Source organism: Elgaria multicarinata, chromosome 19 (assembly GCF_023053635.1).
Source record: "Elgaria multicarinata webbii isolate HBS135686 ecotype San Diego chromosome 19, rElgMul1.1.pri, whole genome shotgun sequence".
In the NCBI taxonomy this organism is placed as follows: Eukaryota; Metazoa; Chordata; class Lepidosauria; order Squamata; family Anguidae; genus Elgaria; species Elgaria multicarinata.
In genome coordinates, this window is record NC_086189.1 from 189860 (window position 1) to 207306 (window position 17447).

Below are 17447 nucleotides of genomic sequence, written 5' to 3' on the forward strand. Positions count from 1 at the left end.
TTGCGAGCCTCTGAACTGCTAAGGACTTTTAGCACCTTAAATAAGCCCTCCCATAGCAAAAAAAGAATGTTACATACAGATGTTTCCTTTGTTACATACATATGTTACATACAGTTTGGGAATTGTTAAAAAGCATAAAAGCTAAATACCAGTTAGCTCCAGTCACTGACACTAACCACCGGACCTCTGAGCAAAAGCCGGTCTTAAGAGAAGTGTGTGCAGCAAACGATCAGAAAGAGACTCCCCAAAGCAGCAAACAGAAATGCTGTGGGGAAGAAGATGCGAGGGAGACTGGAGCAGGCAGGCACCATCCCAGCCTGCTTCAGTTGGAAACCCCCCCCCCCACAGGGCTAACATCTTCACCATGTGGGGAAGAAGGAGCTGTTGGTTTGCCCCTCCATTGGGAGATGAGAGGACGGAGCAGGGCCTTCCCACCAGCCCAAGCAGTCTCCTTAATTTATTTTTTTCTCCCTCTTCCCTCCCCATACACTTTTCCTTGTGTGTCATGTCTTTTTTTTAGAATGTAAGCCTGAGGGTAGGGACTGTCTTCTTTATTGATACATTGTAAGCCGCTCCGAGAGCCTTTTGGCTGAAGGGCGGGATAAAAATACTCTAAATAAATAAATAAATAAAATAAATGCAGACTCTCCCTAAAACCTTAGCTACAGAGAGAAGCAATACTGTAACTGCCCCCAAAAACTCTCCTAAGCAATCTCTTGCTGTGTCTAGTGCACTGCTAGAGAAACTGAAGCTTCACTTACAGAGCCAAGTAAGCCCATAGAACAACCAGTTTTTAAAGCTCCCCCAATTCAATCTCAAGTTCAAGAGAAAACCCAATTTAATGTTTCTGCCATGCCAAGTTGTAAAGAAACTCCTATGGCATGCTCAGAAATAGAAATTAAAAATATAAAGCATGTTAAAGAATGCTACATAAAACAACATAAATCTGAACTATTATTATTATTATTATTATTATTATTATTATTATTATTATTATTATTTATATAGCACCATCACTGTACATGGTGCTGTACAGAGTACACAGTAAATAACTAGTAGCAAAGTCTAATAAAGAAAACATTGTGTTTGCAAACCAGCTGTTGCTTCCTGATAAGCATCCTGTTCATACCAGAAAAACTTCAAAAATAGAGCCTCCAACGGCAAGAAGAGTCTACCTCAAACCTGAATTAAATTTAAAAATTAACCTAGTTTTCTCTCTAATCTATTAAATAGTCTCAAAGTGCAGCTACCAGAGAGTAGACAAAAATTACACGCATTGGGTAGACCCTTGTAAGGCACAAGGAGAGCCCCTCCAAGACAGAGCACAGCATTTGCCTAACTAAAGCTGAGAGTGTCCTTTGCTTGCAGTCCAAAGAATGGACTGTAAAGCCCCCTGACTATTAGCTTTTTTCAATTGCAATTACTCAGTCAAGCTTTGCACAAAGAGCACCAGTAACTTTCAGAGTAATTGCTTTAGTTTTCTTTATTCTAGCCAGCCATGCAAGTATGTTTAAAGAATAAGAAATGCTGCCACCCCCAAAGCCCCCTGATTGAAAGTTTCACTCAGCTTTAACTAGCCCTTGGCAGCCTAGCCGGACTTTATACTGTTAGTTTTACCCTACCTTGTGCCTGTTTGCATTCTCTTCCCCTCCTTATTGTTTTACTATGATTTTATTAGAATATAAGCCTATGCGGCAGGGTCTTACTATTTACTGTTTTACTCTGTACAGCACCATGTACATTGATGGTGCTTTATAAAATAATAATAATAATAATAATAATAATAATAATAATAATAATAATAATAATGATGATGATGATGATAATGATAATAGCCAAGAACATGTGCAGAGTAAAAATTTAGCCTCTAAATCTTAAGGAGAAAAAAAAAGATGCAGATTCATATACATAGTTATTGTTTTGTAATTGCTCTTCATCCAGCGATCCACGCCTCTTTGTAGTTAATTTCCTATGCAGGTTTTTGCAAACACCATCATAACCCTAAAGAGATGCAAGAAGTCTTCTCAGAAAAGTAATAATGAAAGATGGAACCCAGATGAACTGCAGTACAGAAGACCAGAGTCCAGATGACACCAGTTGCAAGAAAACTTGCTTTTGAAGAAGCTCTAGAAATTTCAGTCCCATCAAGGACTGATATCTCAGCTGAATAAAAATAGAACTTTGAGTGAAATTGTTTTACTCCTGTATAAAGAAAGATGTGCTCTCTTCCAATTGTTGTTTTCCCAAAACATTTATAGTTTTAATATTGTGAAGTTTACCCCATGCTTCCCTTCTTAATAGCAAGTTTCTTTGTTTATCCTAGTACATTCAACTCTTCTTCCATTCCCTCCACCAGCTAATCACCATACATACGCAGTCACACATAATCAATAAGCAAGAATGAAAGAATCATAAAATGTGTTCCCCCACCTCAGAAAGAATATGTTTAAGTGCCACAGTTTTTATACTGTCAGTAGTATTGTGCATTGCCAGATTATCACTTTTGTGTTTTCAGCATGAACATGTTTTTGCAATACTGTATCCTGTTTTAAGGATAAATTCTAATTGGCTATAAAGTCTAATTAGAAAGAGTAGTGACTATGATTCTAGGCCAGTGAAATAAGTCTCCAGTTCCAACCTGTATCATTGTTGTGAAGATGCCACCAATAAGATTGGTTTGTCATCAATGGGGGGAGTGGTTACAAGGCAGCTCCTGTGAGCAGGACGGACTTTTTTGTACACGGGTCTAATGAGAACGCATCACGTAACAGCCTGCAAATGTTAGCCATGGAACAAAATGGATTAAAGCTTGTCTTAGCTTGTTTCAACTTCAACCAAACATAACAGTCAAAAACAACCAAGAAAAACACACCTACATTGAAATTGCAATACCTATTCTGAATCAGTAAAAGACAACATGACTTGGCAAAGCCCATCATGTTCATCTAGAAAAACCACCACAAGCAAGAAAAGAGAGATAGATGATGGTGGTGGTGGTGGTGATAATAACAACCCTGTTAATTTTTTAAAAGTTTCTTTAAGAAGGATGAACAATTGTCAGCCACTGTTACAAAATATACGTCATGCCAATTATAGTAAACAAATTGGAAAGGAAGGTCTATGGGTCTAAAATGCATTATTTAATAGGAACTTCACCTCCAAATCATCCCCCCAACTCAGAGAAAACTACAGCCACCCCCACTGCAAATATGCACATGCATTCATTCAGTCAAACAACCAGGCATCCCATTCAGACATCAATACACTCACACTGCCAGCACACGTGTGCATGCACACACACACTCAGCATCACTCACTCAAAAAACATGCATACATGCATTCACTCAAAGACCCCATGCACTCACACACAAACACACAAACTTCAGTCTCTTACCTCCTCCTGTTGCTGCTCCTGCTGCTGCTGCTTCTGCACTGGGGGGGGGGGGCTGGAGGCTGCGTTGCTGGAAGTTCCTGCACGCAGCCCCCAAGCACTCACCCCACTCACTACCCACCCCTTGCGGCGGCCATCTTGAATCTCGCCCAAACTCACGCGAGATCTCGGCTGCTGGCTGGGTCTCACTGAGTTCCCAGCCAGCTGCCGAGATCTCACGTGATTTCAGGCGAGATTCAAGATGGCCGCCACCACTCACTACAGAAATTTAGGCCTGGTAAGAGTTGGGGTTTATTAAGGCTCCCCCGGCTTCCGTTGGGGCCGGACAAAAGGGGGGGGACAGTATTTCCAGCCGGACGCAGATTCCCCCCCCCCGTTTCCCGGGCGTGTCCGGACGAAACCGGACGTTTCGTCACCCTGACTAACATAAAAGTGGCTTGATCACATTCTGGACATGCCTTCACAAGCTTTTATCTCAAAAATCTAAGGCAGGGTGAAATTCAGGGGGTTTAATTGGTGCTGGATGGCTCTGCTGGCCCAGGAATTTAGGGACATGTTCCCTGGGGAACTGGCTGGTGCCATCCACTGGGCCTTTGCTGAGCCTGAGTCAGGCCAGGGACCCGTAGACACATGTAAAGCTGTGCAATTGCATCCTAGCCATGTTTGCTCAGTCCCACCACCAAACACCAGGAGAAGTCTTACTCCTGAGGAAGTGGGCAGGAGGCTGCAACTCTCATGCGCGTTGCAGGCATCAGGAGCCAGGAGTGGAGAAAGGGGTGCTTGCTGCTGCCCCCAGATCAGCCCACCTGTTTGGGGGCTCCCCGCTAGTTGCCCCGGCCGGCTGAGCTAAGGCGGGCGGCAACCAGGCAGAGCTTCTTTGATGTGGTGCCTTGCTTGGGGAACTCCCTCCCGAGAGGCTCACCTGGTGGCAGGTCAAATGCGCCTCCTTCTCCCAAGCGTTTAGAATGCTAATTCTTTTTAGCTTCTCCTGTGCTCTCGGATTTTTTATTTTGATTCAGTTTTTATGTAAACTCGCAAGAGTTTTGCTAGAGGGCAGTCTACTGATTTCTTACATATTTGTTTGCTCATAAGCCAAGGCCACGGCTGCAGGGGGAACTGAAGGAGTCGTCGTCGAGGGACACTGTTCAGGGGAAAGGTGGGCACCCCTGCAGTTAGTCTCAGATGATGCCAGCAACTCCTGGTTTATCTCCCACACTGGCCCGGCCAGGGGCAACTTTCCCTCCAACCTGCTTTCCTGTGTATATAAACGACAGAGCCCTCAATCCAGCCTTACCTGCTACACAAAAGGAAAGTCAGCCACCAGGATGCAAGCCTAAGAAAACAGAGAGAGGAGGCCAAGATTGTGACAGCAGACACACTGGGCTGGGACAGGGCAGGGGGCAAGGAACGAGAAAGCCCAGGAAAGGGCACAACCCCCGGCCTGGCCTGGCCGTGGCTCCCTTTCCGACTGCTGGCCATCAGCAAGGCCGCCCTGTGAGGCACAGCAGGGATTTCTCCATGGGAATGCACATGGGTACATGTACAGCACCATGTACATTGATGGTGCTATATAAATAAATAAATAAATAAATAAATAATAATAAAAAGGGATTTTGCCCAGCATGGGGCCTGGTCAGATTTGCAGAGGAAAGCCGCAGGCCTGACAGGTGGCTTGCCAGGGAGCGATCCGGCTTGCTTGCCTCCCCCACCCCGGTGCCATCAGCCACGAAGCTCCCTCCCTCCCTCTGTGCCCTTGGAAGTCGGGGAGGGAAGGGGTGTCATGGCCCATACAGTGGCCTCCCTCCACCTTGACCCTTTGGACCCGAGGCTGCACTGCGCCAGCGTGCAAGAGACGCTCAGGGCTGAGCAGAGGGCTGCAGAGACCCACACCCACACCCCACAGCAGTCGTCACCCAGGAGGCTTCAACGTCCCAGTGGGGCCAGGCCGGGTCGGAGGCGAGGAGCACTCCTGGCTGCAGGGAAGGAAGGAGCTGGCGGGAGGTGAACAGGGGCAGGGCAACCCAGGTTCCTGCCACCATGAGAGAGCAGTGGGGTAGCCCAACCCACCTGCCTGGCTAACTAGGTGCAGAGAAGAAGAGGCCCAACGGCTGCCAACATCCGCTCAGTCATCACAGGGCCGGCCCCGCCCTCTCTAGTCTCTTAAGGCCGGCGACGGCGGGAAATGGCTGGCCAGGGAGCATCTGCGTGAATGAGAGGGCGATCATTTCACTTCCCTGTATTTTGAAAAGGGAAGAGGTGAGCGATCAGCTGAGCCAGCCGGGGATAAAGAGACAGAGTCCTGGCACAGCGGCGGCCACCCCACCCCTGGGAGAGCGTGTTCCGGTCTGGAACTCTGCCCCTGATAGGAGCTCCAAAGCACGGAGGAGCAGCGCCTTTTGCATCTTGGCCCCCAGACTGCAGAACAGCCTCCCCACGGAAATCCGGTGTTGTTTTTCTACCACTGCTTTCTGAAAAGGTGCAAAACCACAAACTGTTTTAAAAGGCATTTAGCTAAAGAGGCCCTGTTTTGGCAGCTGAAGAAGATAGATTCTTTCTATAGCAGAGCTTCCAGGATGCTTCACAAAAACAAGGTAAAATACAAGTAAAACAAACAATTTATTAAAAACAACCAGTAATACATTATCAAGCCGGGGAAACAAAAATGTCTTTGCTTAGCGATGCACAAGAAGAGGACACATCTCAGGATGCTAGAAAAATTGCTTTCATTCTGGAGACTATTCAATGCATTTCAGCCCAGATTTTCTTTGGGGCTTTCTTTGGGGGATTCTAGAAGATAGGTCTCATACTTTATTTGCTGAATGTACAAGACATATCTTTCAGATTTTTCCAGAGTTCTCTGAAGACAATTTTAAAGAATTCTCTGAGAGAAGACACCCCACCCCACCCCACCCCACCCCCCCCCAAAAAAAAAATCAAAGGAAAGTGGACATGCCCAGAAGCTAGCTTACACTTCAACTCATTACAGGCATAGGTAGCTTCACTGGTTAATCTTTGGAGGGTTCTGAGGACCCTCCAAGGGTAAGAGTATGCACTGGGCACGTCCACATGCCCTAGGGGACCTCATCCCCTTGCACCACATCTATTCAGTTGTTCACCAAGGTTAGGGTGGTTAGCAGTGCTGTGTTTCCTATTTATTTATTTATTTGCTTAGTATATGATTTCAGGTTGTGTTTGTGCGTTTGGTGGGGCTACTGTTTAAAAAAACACTGGGAAAAGTCCGTTCAGAGACTAAGAAAGAGAAGTTTCCCAGTATCCCAGTTTACTAAGTATCCCATTTTGCCTATCCCCCCCTCCAACTTTGGGATTGGAGGATGCTTAGTCAGGTGATCATGACTGGGAGTTGAATCTGCCTCTCAGCACTTCAAAAAGGTACCTCTCCAGCTTTTTTTACCCTATTTTTAAAAAAATTATAGCAAGCAAACCGCACCACACAGAGTGCTGAAAATAGGCTCAAAATGACCCCCACCCACGACTCTCTAAGCACAGTGAGTTTCAAATAGCTTGAAAAACAAAAAAGTTATCCACTAATCTTTTCCGCAATGCAATCCTATGGGCGAAATAATCCAAAATGGCGGGCGGATCGCTCCGCGAAAAGAGGACCACTCCGTTTATGGTCACCTGTCTTCGCCATGCTTCTCCAGCCCCCGATTTGCTTCTCCGCCTCAGGCGGAGGAGGATCACCCCAATTCGCTGTTGCTTCTCCAATCCTAAGGGAAGCGGATCACACCCCTAGCAGCGGTGTGCACGGACCCCCTGCTCCGCTTCTCTTCCAGATCCGCATTTTGCGGATTGGGCCACTTCGCTCCACCCCCGCTCCGCCTATGTCCGCTCCACTCCGCTGCGGAGCTCCGGATCCAGATCGGAGCTCCGTTTCCCCCCCATAGGGTTGCATTGAAAGCTAAAAAAGTAAACAACTTTTTTTCTGTTACAGTTAGAAACCTCAAGTTTGGCACCATGACACCTCATGGACGTATACACACGCATGCCAAGTTTCAAGGGAATCCCATCATCCCCTGATTTTGGGGGAATTTTTGAAAATCGGGCACCCCATTCACACCCCTTTCGATAGCTCCGTCAATTTGCACGTTAAAAACCTCAAACTCGCCACCATGAAAGCTTATCCAGGGATACACACGCACACCGAGACTCAAGGCAATCCCATCATCCCCTGATTTTTGGGGAATTTATGAAAATCGGGCACCCCATTCACACCCTTTTCGATAGCTCCGTCAGTTTGCATGTTAGAAACCACAAACTCGGCACCATGAAAGCTAATCCATGTGTCCACATGGACGCTGAGACTCAAGGCAATCCCATCATCGCCTGATTTTTGGCGGGGCTTAAACCTTTTAACTCACCCCAAATCAAGTCCCATTCTACAACTACGTCAATTTGCACATCAGAAACCTATCCTTTGGTCCCATGACAGCTTACCCATGTGTCCACATGGACGCCATGTTTCAAGCCAATCCCATCATCCCCTGATGTTAGGGGAAGTTTTGAAAATCGGACACTCCAGTATGTCAGGGATTTAAAGTTGCAATGCAGACAGCTCAATGGGGCCAGTTCAAAGGAAATCCCAACATGCCATGAGATAACCCTAAATCTTCTTCCACACTTGAAAAATGGATTTTTGAACTTGATAAAGTCTAAGTGAGCGCAGGAAGGACTTCTCCCCTGAGTCAAAGCAAGACACATACACCATCCCTGCGAGGCGGGAAGGGGAGAAGGGAGGGAAGGCAGGCAGGCAGGCAGCATGCATTGTAGTGCCGCAAGGATGGCTTGAGCACTAACGCATAGCAAACCAACCCGTAAGCGGGCGCAAGGAGGAAGTGAGGCAAGGATGGCTGGTTGTTTCTTTCTAAGCCAGCAGTTACGCATTGAGGGGCATAGAGGAGGACGACTGGGAGCAAGCGTGCCGGAGGGTGCTGGGCACGAACCGCAAAGCCCATCTCCCAGGCACCAGGCAGGCAGAGCAGGCGAGGAGTCAGTCCTGGCAGATGCCCCACCACAGTAGCACCCTGGGTGGTGGAAAGCAGGCAGGCAGGCAGGCCCAGAAAAGCTGGTACCTTGCACAAGTAAGCCATAGATCTGCGGGGGAGTCAGTCCCAGCAGATCCAGCTACCTCACGAGGACGGCTCCCAGGCATGCGGGCATGCGCATCCACCGTAGTGGCTGTGCTCAACTCGGCGCACTACAAGAGGAGTTGAAGTGAGAGCTCACTTCTCAGAAAACTTAAACTGTCCGTACGCACTAAGTGGCTGTACTATGGGAGATCGGTGGACTCCTGGAGTACCTCCCGCACATAGGGGAAGTCAATGAGTTGAAGTGACAGCTTGCTTCTCAAATAGGGGTTACAGTGGAAGAGGGGTGGGACGAGACCGGGGAGAGAGGCCTCCAATATCATCTGTACGCCGATGATACACAACTATATCTGTCATCTCCGGAACTTTCTCCTGATGTTCACGTTCGTATCTCGGCATGTCTTTCAGATATCTCAGCTTGGCTGCTTCATCGTCGTTTGAAACTTAATATGGCAAAGACTGAATTGCTTGTTTTTCCTCCTAAACCTTCTCCTCATCTCTCATTCTCTCTTACTGTCAATGATGTTACGCTTACTCCGGTCAAGGAAGCTCGTAGCCTTGGCTTTGTATTTGACTCCTCGCTCTCCTTTATTCCTTATATTGAGGCAGTAGCTAAATCTTGTCGTTTTTTCCTGTATAATATTGCCAGGATTCTATCATTTTTGTCTGTCTCTTCTGCCAAGACGCTTGTTCATGCACTGGTTATTTCACGGTTGGACTACTGCAACCTTCTTCTCTCTGGCCTTCCTTCTTCTCACATCAGTCCGTTGGTTTCTGTCCACCACTCTGCCGCAAAGATCATCTTCTTGGCTCGCCGCTCTGACCATGTTACTCCGCTTGTGAAATCTCTTCATTGGCTTCCAATTCACTTCAGAATCCAATATAAACGTCTAGCTCCTTCCTATCTCTCCTCTCTCATCTCACACTATTGCCCCGCTCGTGCTCTTCGCTCCTCTGATGCCATGTTTCTCGCCTGCCCAAGGGCCTCTACTTCCCTTGCTCGGCTTCGTCCATTTTCTTCTGCTGCCCCTTACGCCTGGAACGCTCTTCCAGAACATTTGAGAACTACAAGTTCAATCGCAGCTTTTAAAGCTCAACTAAAAACTCTTCTTTTTCCTAAAGCTTTTAAAACTTGATGTTGTGCGGATTTTATACTGTTAGTTTTACCCTACCCTGTGCCTGCTTACCCTACCCTGTGCCTGTTTGGATACTTCTGGATCAGGGAGTACGTCTTCCACTCCAAGGGCACTCCAAAGGGCGACCCGTGGACTGCTGGAGAGAGGCAGCCTGGCTAGTGGTGGTGGTGGCAGGCATTGCCTTGCCCCCTGCTTGCACCTCACCCAAACACGTGCAGTCAATCATGGAGTCTTTTGGAACTGGGTGGAAAACTATCCGGATGAGTTTACTAAGCTGTACCAGACGCCACAGAAATGAAATGAAATCAAGTGTGGTGCTTTGCCCTCACACAGTCACACACACACACACACGGACGCTGACGAACTCTGCCTACAGCTTTTAGAGGCTCATGATGCCCACCAGGCAGGAAGTATTCTCCTTTAGGGGAAGATCCAGCCTGGCAGTGCTGCCTGCTACGTCGTCTACTGTGGTAGTGAGGAAGAGAAGAGAAAGCCTGAATTTGACGGAGTGAACTGAATTGTAGAAGGACTACAGCCTGCCTGCCTGTATGTATGTAAGACGAAGAAGGCATGACCTTACTGAGACAGACGAATCGAATGATTCAGAGTTGATGTTGTGAACTGAAACACAGCCACTAAATAATATAATAATAATAATAATAATAATAATAATAATAATAATAATAATAATGAAAAAGCCTGCCTGAACTGTAGTCTGCCTGCCAACCGAAGGAGGGGTGGAATTAAAGGGAGGGGAGCCTGCCTGTCACTCCCACGAGGGCTTGAGGGTGGGGTATCCCAGCAGGGGCAGATTGCTCTTCAGAAAGACCAGCTGCTCCACCAAGTCCGGCTCCAAGCGAGAGCGGTGAGGGGTCACTATGTCGCCCACCATAGAGAACACCCTCTCGCATGGAACACTGGTGGGTGGGCAGCTGAGTCGATCCATGGCCACCCGCGCCAGGTCCGGCCAAATCTGGCAGCGGGATGACCAGTAGGCCAGGGGGTCCATGGAGCAGTCCTCCATGGGCTCTGCCAGGTAACGCTGCACGGTGGTTCCAGCGTCATCCTGGCCGGTGGCTGGGGAGGGTCTCTGCCAAACCACGGAATGCAGAGCGTCTGCCCAATACCCCTGGCCTGTGCTACTGCTGGGAGGGATGCAGGTGAGGCTGCTGCTGGTGCTGCTGCTGCTGCCGCTGCAGGGAGGGGTGGCCTGCTCCTCTGCCTCACTCTGCCCCTCTGCCTCACTCTGCCCCACCCTCTTGGCCCGTGCCGCCCGCACTTCACCCACCAGCATTTCCACCCAGTGCTGCCTGGTATTTGGCCCACAAAGCCCATCCTTCACACGAGGGTCGCACATGGCCGCCAACATGTAGGCCCTGTCTGTTTGGATGGGCTCCAGCCTCCGCATCAGGCCGTCCCTCAGCCCGGTCACCGCTTCGCGTACCTCGGGCTCGAAGTGCCTGCCGGTGACGGGATCCTTGTACTCCAGAAACTCGCCCATCTGTTTCTGGAGATGCCTGCATACAGGGATCACCTGGCTGAGGAGGGCAGAGCTAGTGCTCAGGGTCTCGGTGGCCTCAAGGAACGGCTTGAGGACCACCACCAGCTGGGACATGGCGTCCCACTGCTGCTTGCCCATGTGGTGGACGCCCATGTCCCTGACCCTGAACAAGTCGTGGATGGCACGCCGTTGCTCCACCATACGCTCCAGCATCAGGTAGGTGGAGTTCCAGCGTGTCACCACGTCTTGCACTAGCCTGTGCTGTGGGAGATTCAACTCCTCCTGCTTCTCCCGCAGCAAGCGACTGCCCTTGACGCTGTGGTGGAAATGCCCTGCCACCTTTCTGCAGCTCTCCAGGAGGTTACGGATCCCGGACAGGGGACCGAGGTTGGCCTTGCTGCCCATCCCAAGGCCATCCCTCACCACCAGGTTCAAGATGTGCGCGATGCAGCAGATGCCCTCGAATCCGCCGTCGCGCACCGCCTTCACCATGTTGGCTCCCTCGTCGTGACCATGTAACCTCGGGTGACCTTCTGCCCAGCTAGCCACCCATCCACCATGCGGTTCATGGCCTCCGTAATCTCCCCTGCTGTGTGGGACTGGTCCATCACTTGCGTGTGGAGGAGGGCCCAGCAGTAGCCCTCCTTGCCAGTCCCTCTAGTGCTGGATGCTTCCTGCCCCACGGCTGCCCACCAGTGTGCCGTCAGGGACAGGTAAGCGTGCACTCCACTCTCGCTGGACCAAATGTCGGAGGTGAAGTGCACCATCCGTGCCTCCGCCTGGCACAGGCGACCCAGCACTAACTCCCTGCAGGAACGGTACAGGGAAGGCACCACCCACCTGCTCAGGGTGGTGCGACACGGCAGCTTATAGTATGGCACCACAAGTGCCATCAGCCTCTTGAAGCCTGCGTTGTCGACGAGGCTGAATGGCTGGTCGTCCAGCGCCACCATCTCACCGATGCGGGTAGTGATCTGGGTGGGCGTTGGAAAACGCCATCTTGTGGGTCCATACTTCCCCCACCCCATGTCCTGCAGGGTTGCCTGCCTAACCCTTGTGGGGATGGGAGATAGAGAGCTTAGAGTGGCAGTGCCAGCAGCAGTAGCCGCAGCAGCAGCAGCCGCCTTTGGCTTTCCCCTGGAACCAGTCGCCTTGCCCGCCTCTTTCCCCAACAAGACCGCCTGGTGCTGCCTCTGAAGATGCATCTTCATGCTGCTGGTTCCATAATGCCCTGTCGATGAACCCCTGCTTAGGGTGAGTTTGCAGTGGCTACAGACAGCAAAGCGGGGATCCGCCCTACCTCAAAGTGGTCCCACACTATACTTGTCTTTCGCTTCCATGGTGACACCAATTGCCCGCCTGAGCTCTCTGGTGTTGCCACAGAAACAGGGGTGGCAGCGGAAGAGGTGTGGGATGAGACTGGGGAGAGAGCCTCGGCCTGCTGCTGCTCCTCCTCAGCCCACACATCCTGGAGGACCACTGCCTCCTCCTCCTCCTCCTGCCCCTCCACTGTGCTGAGGACCTCGTCTAGGTGGTCTGGAGACAGGTCCATCAGCGGGCTCGTGGGCTCAAACGATAATGAAGGAATTGGGGATACTCCTCTAATGGCACTGCTGCCACGTGCCTCTTGCAAAGGGGCACTTTTCCCACCCTCAAAAAGAGAACGCCGGGCACAAGTTGCAGAAGAGAGTGCGCCTGCCTGCTGCTTGTCCTGCTTCTGTTGCGGAGCAGCCAGCCAAGGAGTTGCCCGTTTGATTTTAACAGCAGGAGAGGCAGCCTGCTGCTTACTGCTGGTAGCCTGAGCCTTGCTGCTTTCAGCACGCCTGCTCCCTCTTCTCATGATGATATAATATACTACTAATAATATCTACTACTAATAATATGTATAAGAATAAAATATTAATACTAATAATAATATGTATAAGAATATACTAATATACTACTAAGAATATGTATAAGAAGATAAAAATATGTTTAAGAATATTACTAAATGTAGGGAATTGGGACAAGAAGTGTGTGTATGCTTTCCCCAAACAGGATTTGAAATGCTCAATCTGTGGCTGTTGCACTTCACAAACAGTGCACTGCACACACACAGCACACAGCACACAATATAACACAGTCCAAGTAACAGAGAGAAGAAATAGAGAATAATTTTTTATTTGGTATTTATTTTTTTGTATATAGAAGGAAGATGAAACACAGTCAGTCAGGCTTTAAGAGAAGGAAAGGGGGGGGGGGGACAACCAACCAACCAAACACTCACTCCAAAATTTAAAAATAAAGTTTATATTAAATCAAAGTAAGGGAAAAACACACAGCAAACTAAGCAAAAAGTCAGAAAGAAGCAAAGAAACACACACACGCGCGCCAAGCTAAATCCTAATCTATCTCCAAAGTACACAGCAGCAGCTAACTAAAGTAGACCCTCTCTCCACGAACGCCAAACCCACAAAGACACTGAAAGCAGAAACGTCTCAGGGTGGCTCTGCCTTAGTCCCCCCTCCCACGCTGGGATTGGAGGATGCTTCGTGAGGTGATCAATTCTCATCAGGATTGGGAGTTGAATGTGCCTGTCATCGCTTCAAAAAAACAAAAACAAAACCCCAAACCGCCGGTTTACCAGCGCTGTCCCTGTTTGTTGACCCGATTTTAAAAAAAAATTGCACGCGAACCGAACCACGCAGAGAGCTGAGAGTATTCTCAAAGTGACCCCCATCCACGACTCTCTAAGCACAAGATTTTTCAGAAAGATAGCATCAAAAACAACACAGTTATCTGCGATTCTTTTCCGCAATGCGAAAATGTTTCCGCAATGCGAAATGTTTCAAGATGGCGATCAGAGCGGACTGCGTAAAGAGAAGCGCTCCGAAAATGGCTGCTTCTCTTCGCCTTGCTTCTAGGGGCCCGCGGTCCGCTTCTACTCCGCCTCTGGGCAAGGCGGAGCAGGCCAATTCGCTCCTGCTTCTGCGCTTCTAATCGGAGCGGAGCACATGCCTAATTCTTAACATATAAGTGCACCCCCCACCTCGGGATCTATTCCTGCTTCCAAAATCTCATACTTTCTTCTGCTGGCGGTTTCCCACTTCCCTTAGAAAACACAAATATTAGGAACTGTTTCCAGATTCCTTCAAACTCATTTATTTTAGTTATACCTCTCCTCCATTTAATATTACAAGTCAACTTATCATTAATAGCTATATCCCATACTTCTTTGTACCATTCTTCAATAGAATATTCCCCTTGAATCTTCCAGTTCCTAGCTACCATCAATCGTGCTGCAGTCAGCAAACTCAATATCAATTCTTTAATTTCTTTTCCACATTTTAAATCTTCTAATAGTGACAGTAATGCAATTTTTGGTGTTTGTTCTATTTTCATTCCCACTATTTCTTCAATTTCCAAAAACACCAAATTCCATAATCTTTGTACATATTTGCATTCCCACCACATATGTAAATACGTTCCGTTTTCCCCACAACCTCTCCAACAATTTGCTGAATGCTGATTATTTATCTTATTCAATCTAATCGGGATTAGGTACCACCTCCACAAAAATTTAAAATAATTCTCTTTTATTCTCACTGACATATTTCTCAACACTCTTTTTTTCCAGAGTCCCTCCCAGCTCTGTCGTCCTATTTGTACCTTCAAATTTGTCTCCCATACCAATTTTCCTGAACTATCCACCAGCCCTTTCTCTAGCAATATTTTATATATTTCACTCATTAACCCTTTTAATACTGAACTTCCTCCCTTATTTTTTTTCCTTACATTTTTCCCTTTTAACTATTAATTCCTCAAACTTCGTCATTTCTCTACAAACTCTATTTTCTCTAATCCACTTTTTATTCCACTGTTCTAATTGCCTATAATCTAACCAAGTTAATTTTTTCTCTTTTAAAACCTCTTCCATATCTTCTCTTGTATTTATTTCTCTCAACCAATTCTTTAACTTCATTTTATTTTTCTCTATTAATATTTTACTTAATCTGCCCTTCAGTTCCTCTGGGAAGTTCATTAACATTATTTACCGGTGACAAAGGGGAGCCGCTTGGAAGCAGCTCCCCTTTAAATTTACTCCAGATTTCCCAGTGAGACCTCAGGAGCAGATTACCTATACTTTCAACCCATTTTCTCCCTCCTTCCCTAAAAAAAACATTTTCCAATCTCGTCTCTATATTACTTGTAGTTTTGTCCTCCATCCAATCTAAGTCTCCTACTCCTATAATTGCTTCTACTATATGCCTTAATCTGTTTGCTACATAATATAATTTTATATTTGGGAGACCCATTCCACCCTTCCTTTGACTTAAATACCAATTATTCTTATTTACCCTCGCTTTCTTATCTCCATTACAGAAATTGTTTATTATATTTTGCCAACTTTTTATCTCTAACTCTGAAATTTTTATTGGTAACATCCTAAACACAAAATTAATCTTTGCTAAAATCTTCATTTTTATTAATGCTATTCTTCCAAACCATGATAAATTTAATCTTTTATATTTTTCCAATTTTACTAAAACCTCTTTTTTTAACTTAATTAAATTTTCCTTCTCTAGATTATCTAAATTTTTTGTAATTTTAATTCCCAAATATCTAATCTGTTCCTTAACTCTCATTTCTATTCCCTTCCGTTCCCATTCCTTTTCTTCTTTTTTAGTATAATTAAACAAAATCATCTCTGATTTGGACCAGTTTATTCTTAATCCAGTAGCTTCTTCAAATTCTCTCAATTGTTGTTTAATTCTATCTATCTTTCTTATTGGATTCTTGATAGTTAATAGGGTATCATCCGCAAACATATTCAATTTTATTTTTTTTACACCACCAATTCCTTCTATCTCTCCATCATCTTTTAATGCATTCGCCAGTACTTCCATAACCATTACAAACAGGACCGGCGAGAGCGGACATCCTTGTCTTGTACCTCTGGCTAGTCGTATCTTATCAGTGAGTCCGTCGTTTACCACCACTACAGCTGTATTTTGGGAATATAACTGTTCTATTATCATTTTAAATTTATTTCCAAATCCCATTTTATCTAAAATAATCTTTAGTGCCTGCCAGCTCACACAATCAAAAGCCTTAAAGATATCCAGTGCCAAAATTCCTGCCTTAATCTTAGATTTTTTTATCTCATATATTACATTTAAAACTCTTCCCACTAAATTGTGCATCTGTCTACCCGCCACAAATCCACATTGGCCTTCTCCTATATATTCCGATATAAATTTATTTAACCGTTTTGCCAAAATTGATGAAATTTTTTTAGCATCTTGATTTATTAGTGAAATAGGTCTATATGAATCAGGGACAGTCAAATCTTTATCTGGTTTTGGAATTAATATTATCAATGAATGTTCCCATGATTCTGGCGTCTTCTCTCATTGCAATATAGCGTTATAAAGTTTCAATAATTTCGGTACTAAAAACCCTTTGAAAACCTTATAATATTCTGATCCTAGACCATCTGCTCCCGGTGATTTACCCACTTGCAAGTTGTCTATTACTTCTTCAACCTCTCTTTGAGTTATTACCTTCTCCATTAGCTCTTTATGTTCTATTTTTATTCTCTTCTTTATATACCTTTCTATATAATCTTCCAACTTCTTTTTTTGGATATCTTTCCCCTTATATAGTTCTTGATAAAATTCCTGAATTTTTTTTATTTTATCCTTCATTGTATGACAATAATTCCCTTGTTTATCCTTCAATGCTCCTATCCCATTTCTCGCTTTTTCTTTTTGTGTGAGTCTGGCAAGCAATCTAGAATTTCTATTGCTATTTTCGAAATACTCCCTTTTCATATAAATTATGTTTTTCTGAACCTGTTCTATATTTATATTCTCTAACTCCTTTTTCTTAGGTTGTATTTCTATTAATTTATATTTATTTTTACCCTGCCAATATTCTTCCTCCAGACTCCTAATCTCTGTCCCTAACTTCTCCTGCTCTGCATATTGTTGTCTTTTTAAATTACACATTTCTCTAATACAAATTCCTCTTGCTACAGCCTTCATGGTGTCCCAAACCACCGACCCTTCTGTTCCTCCCTTTTCATTAATTTCCCAGGACTCTGACAATTTCAAAATTTTTGTATTCAATTTCCACCTATATGCTTCTTTATAATTCTTCTTAATTGTAAACTCTAAACTTAACAATGCGTGATCTGTTACCTTTATTACCCCCATTTTACATACCCTAGTTGCAAACTCTTTCGAGACAAATATATAGTCTATCCTAGAGTATGTATGATGAACTGGGGAATAATATGAAAACCCAGGCTTTGCCCCATTAAGTAAACGCCA

The 17447-nt window shown here is 46.0% G+C and overlaps 1 protein-coding gene across 1 annotated transcript in view; it reads left to right on the top strand.

Annotated features, from left to right (window-relative positions):
* Positions 1-5171: 5171 nt before the first annotated feature.
* The window catches only part of LOC134411222 (maestro heat-like repeat family member 5), an 84157-nt gene continuing 71881 nt past the window's right edge, over positions 5172-17447 (top strand). Inside the window, exon 1 of the mRNA XM_063144939.1 lies at positions 5172-5340. Coding sequence (XP_063001009.1) covers positions 5172-5340 — 169 coding nt within the window. The remainder of the gene's footprint in view (positions 5341-17447) is intronic.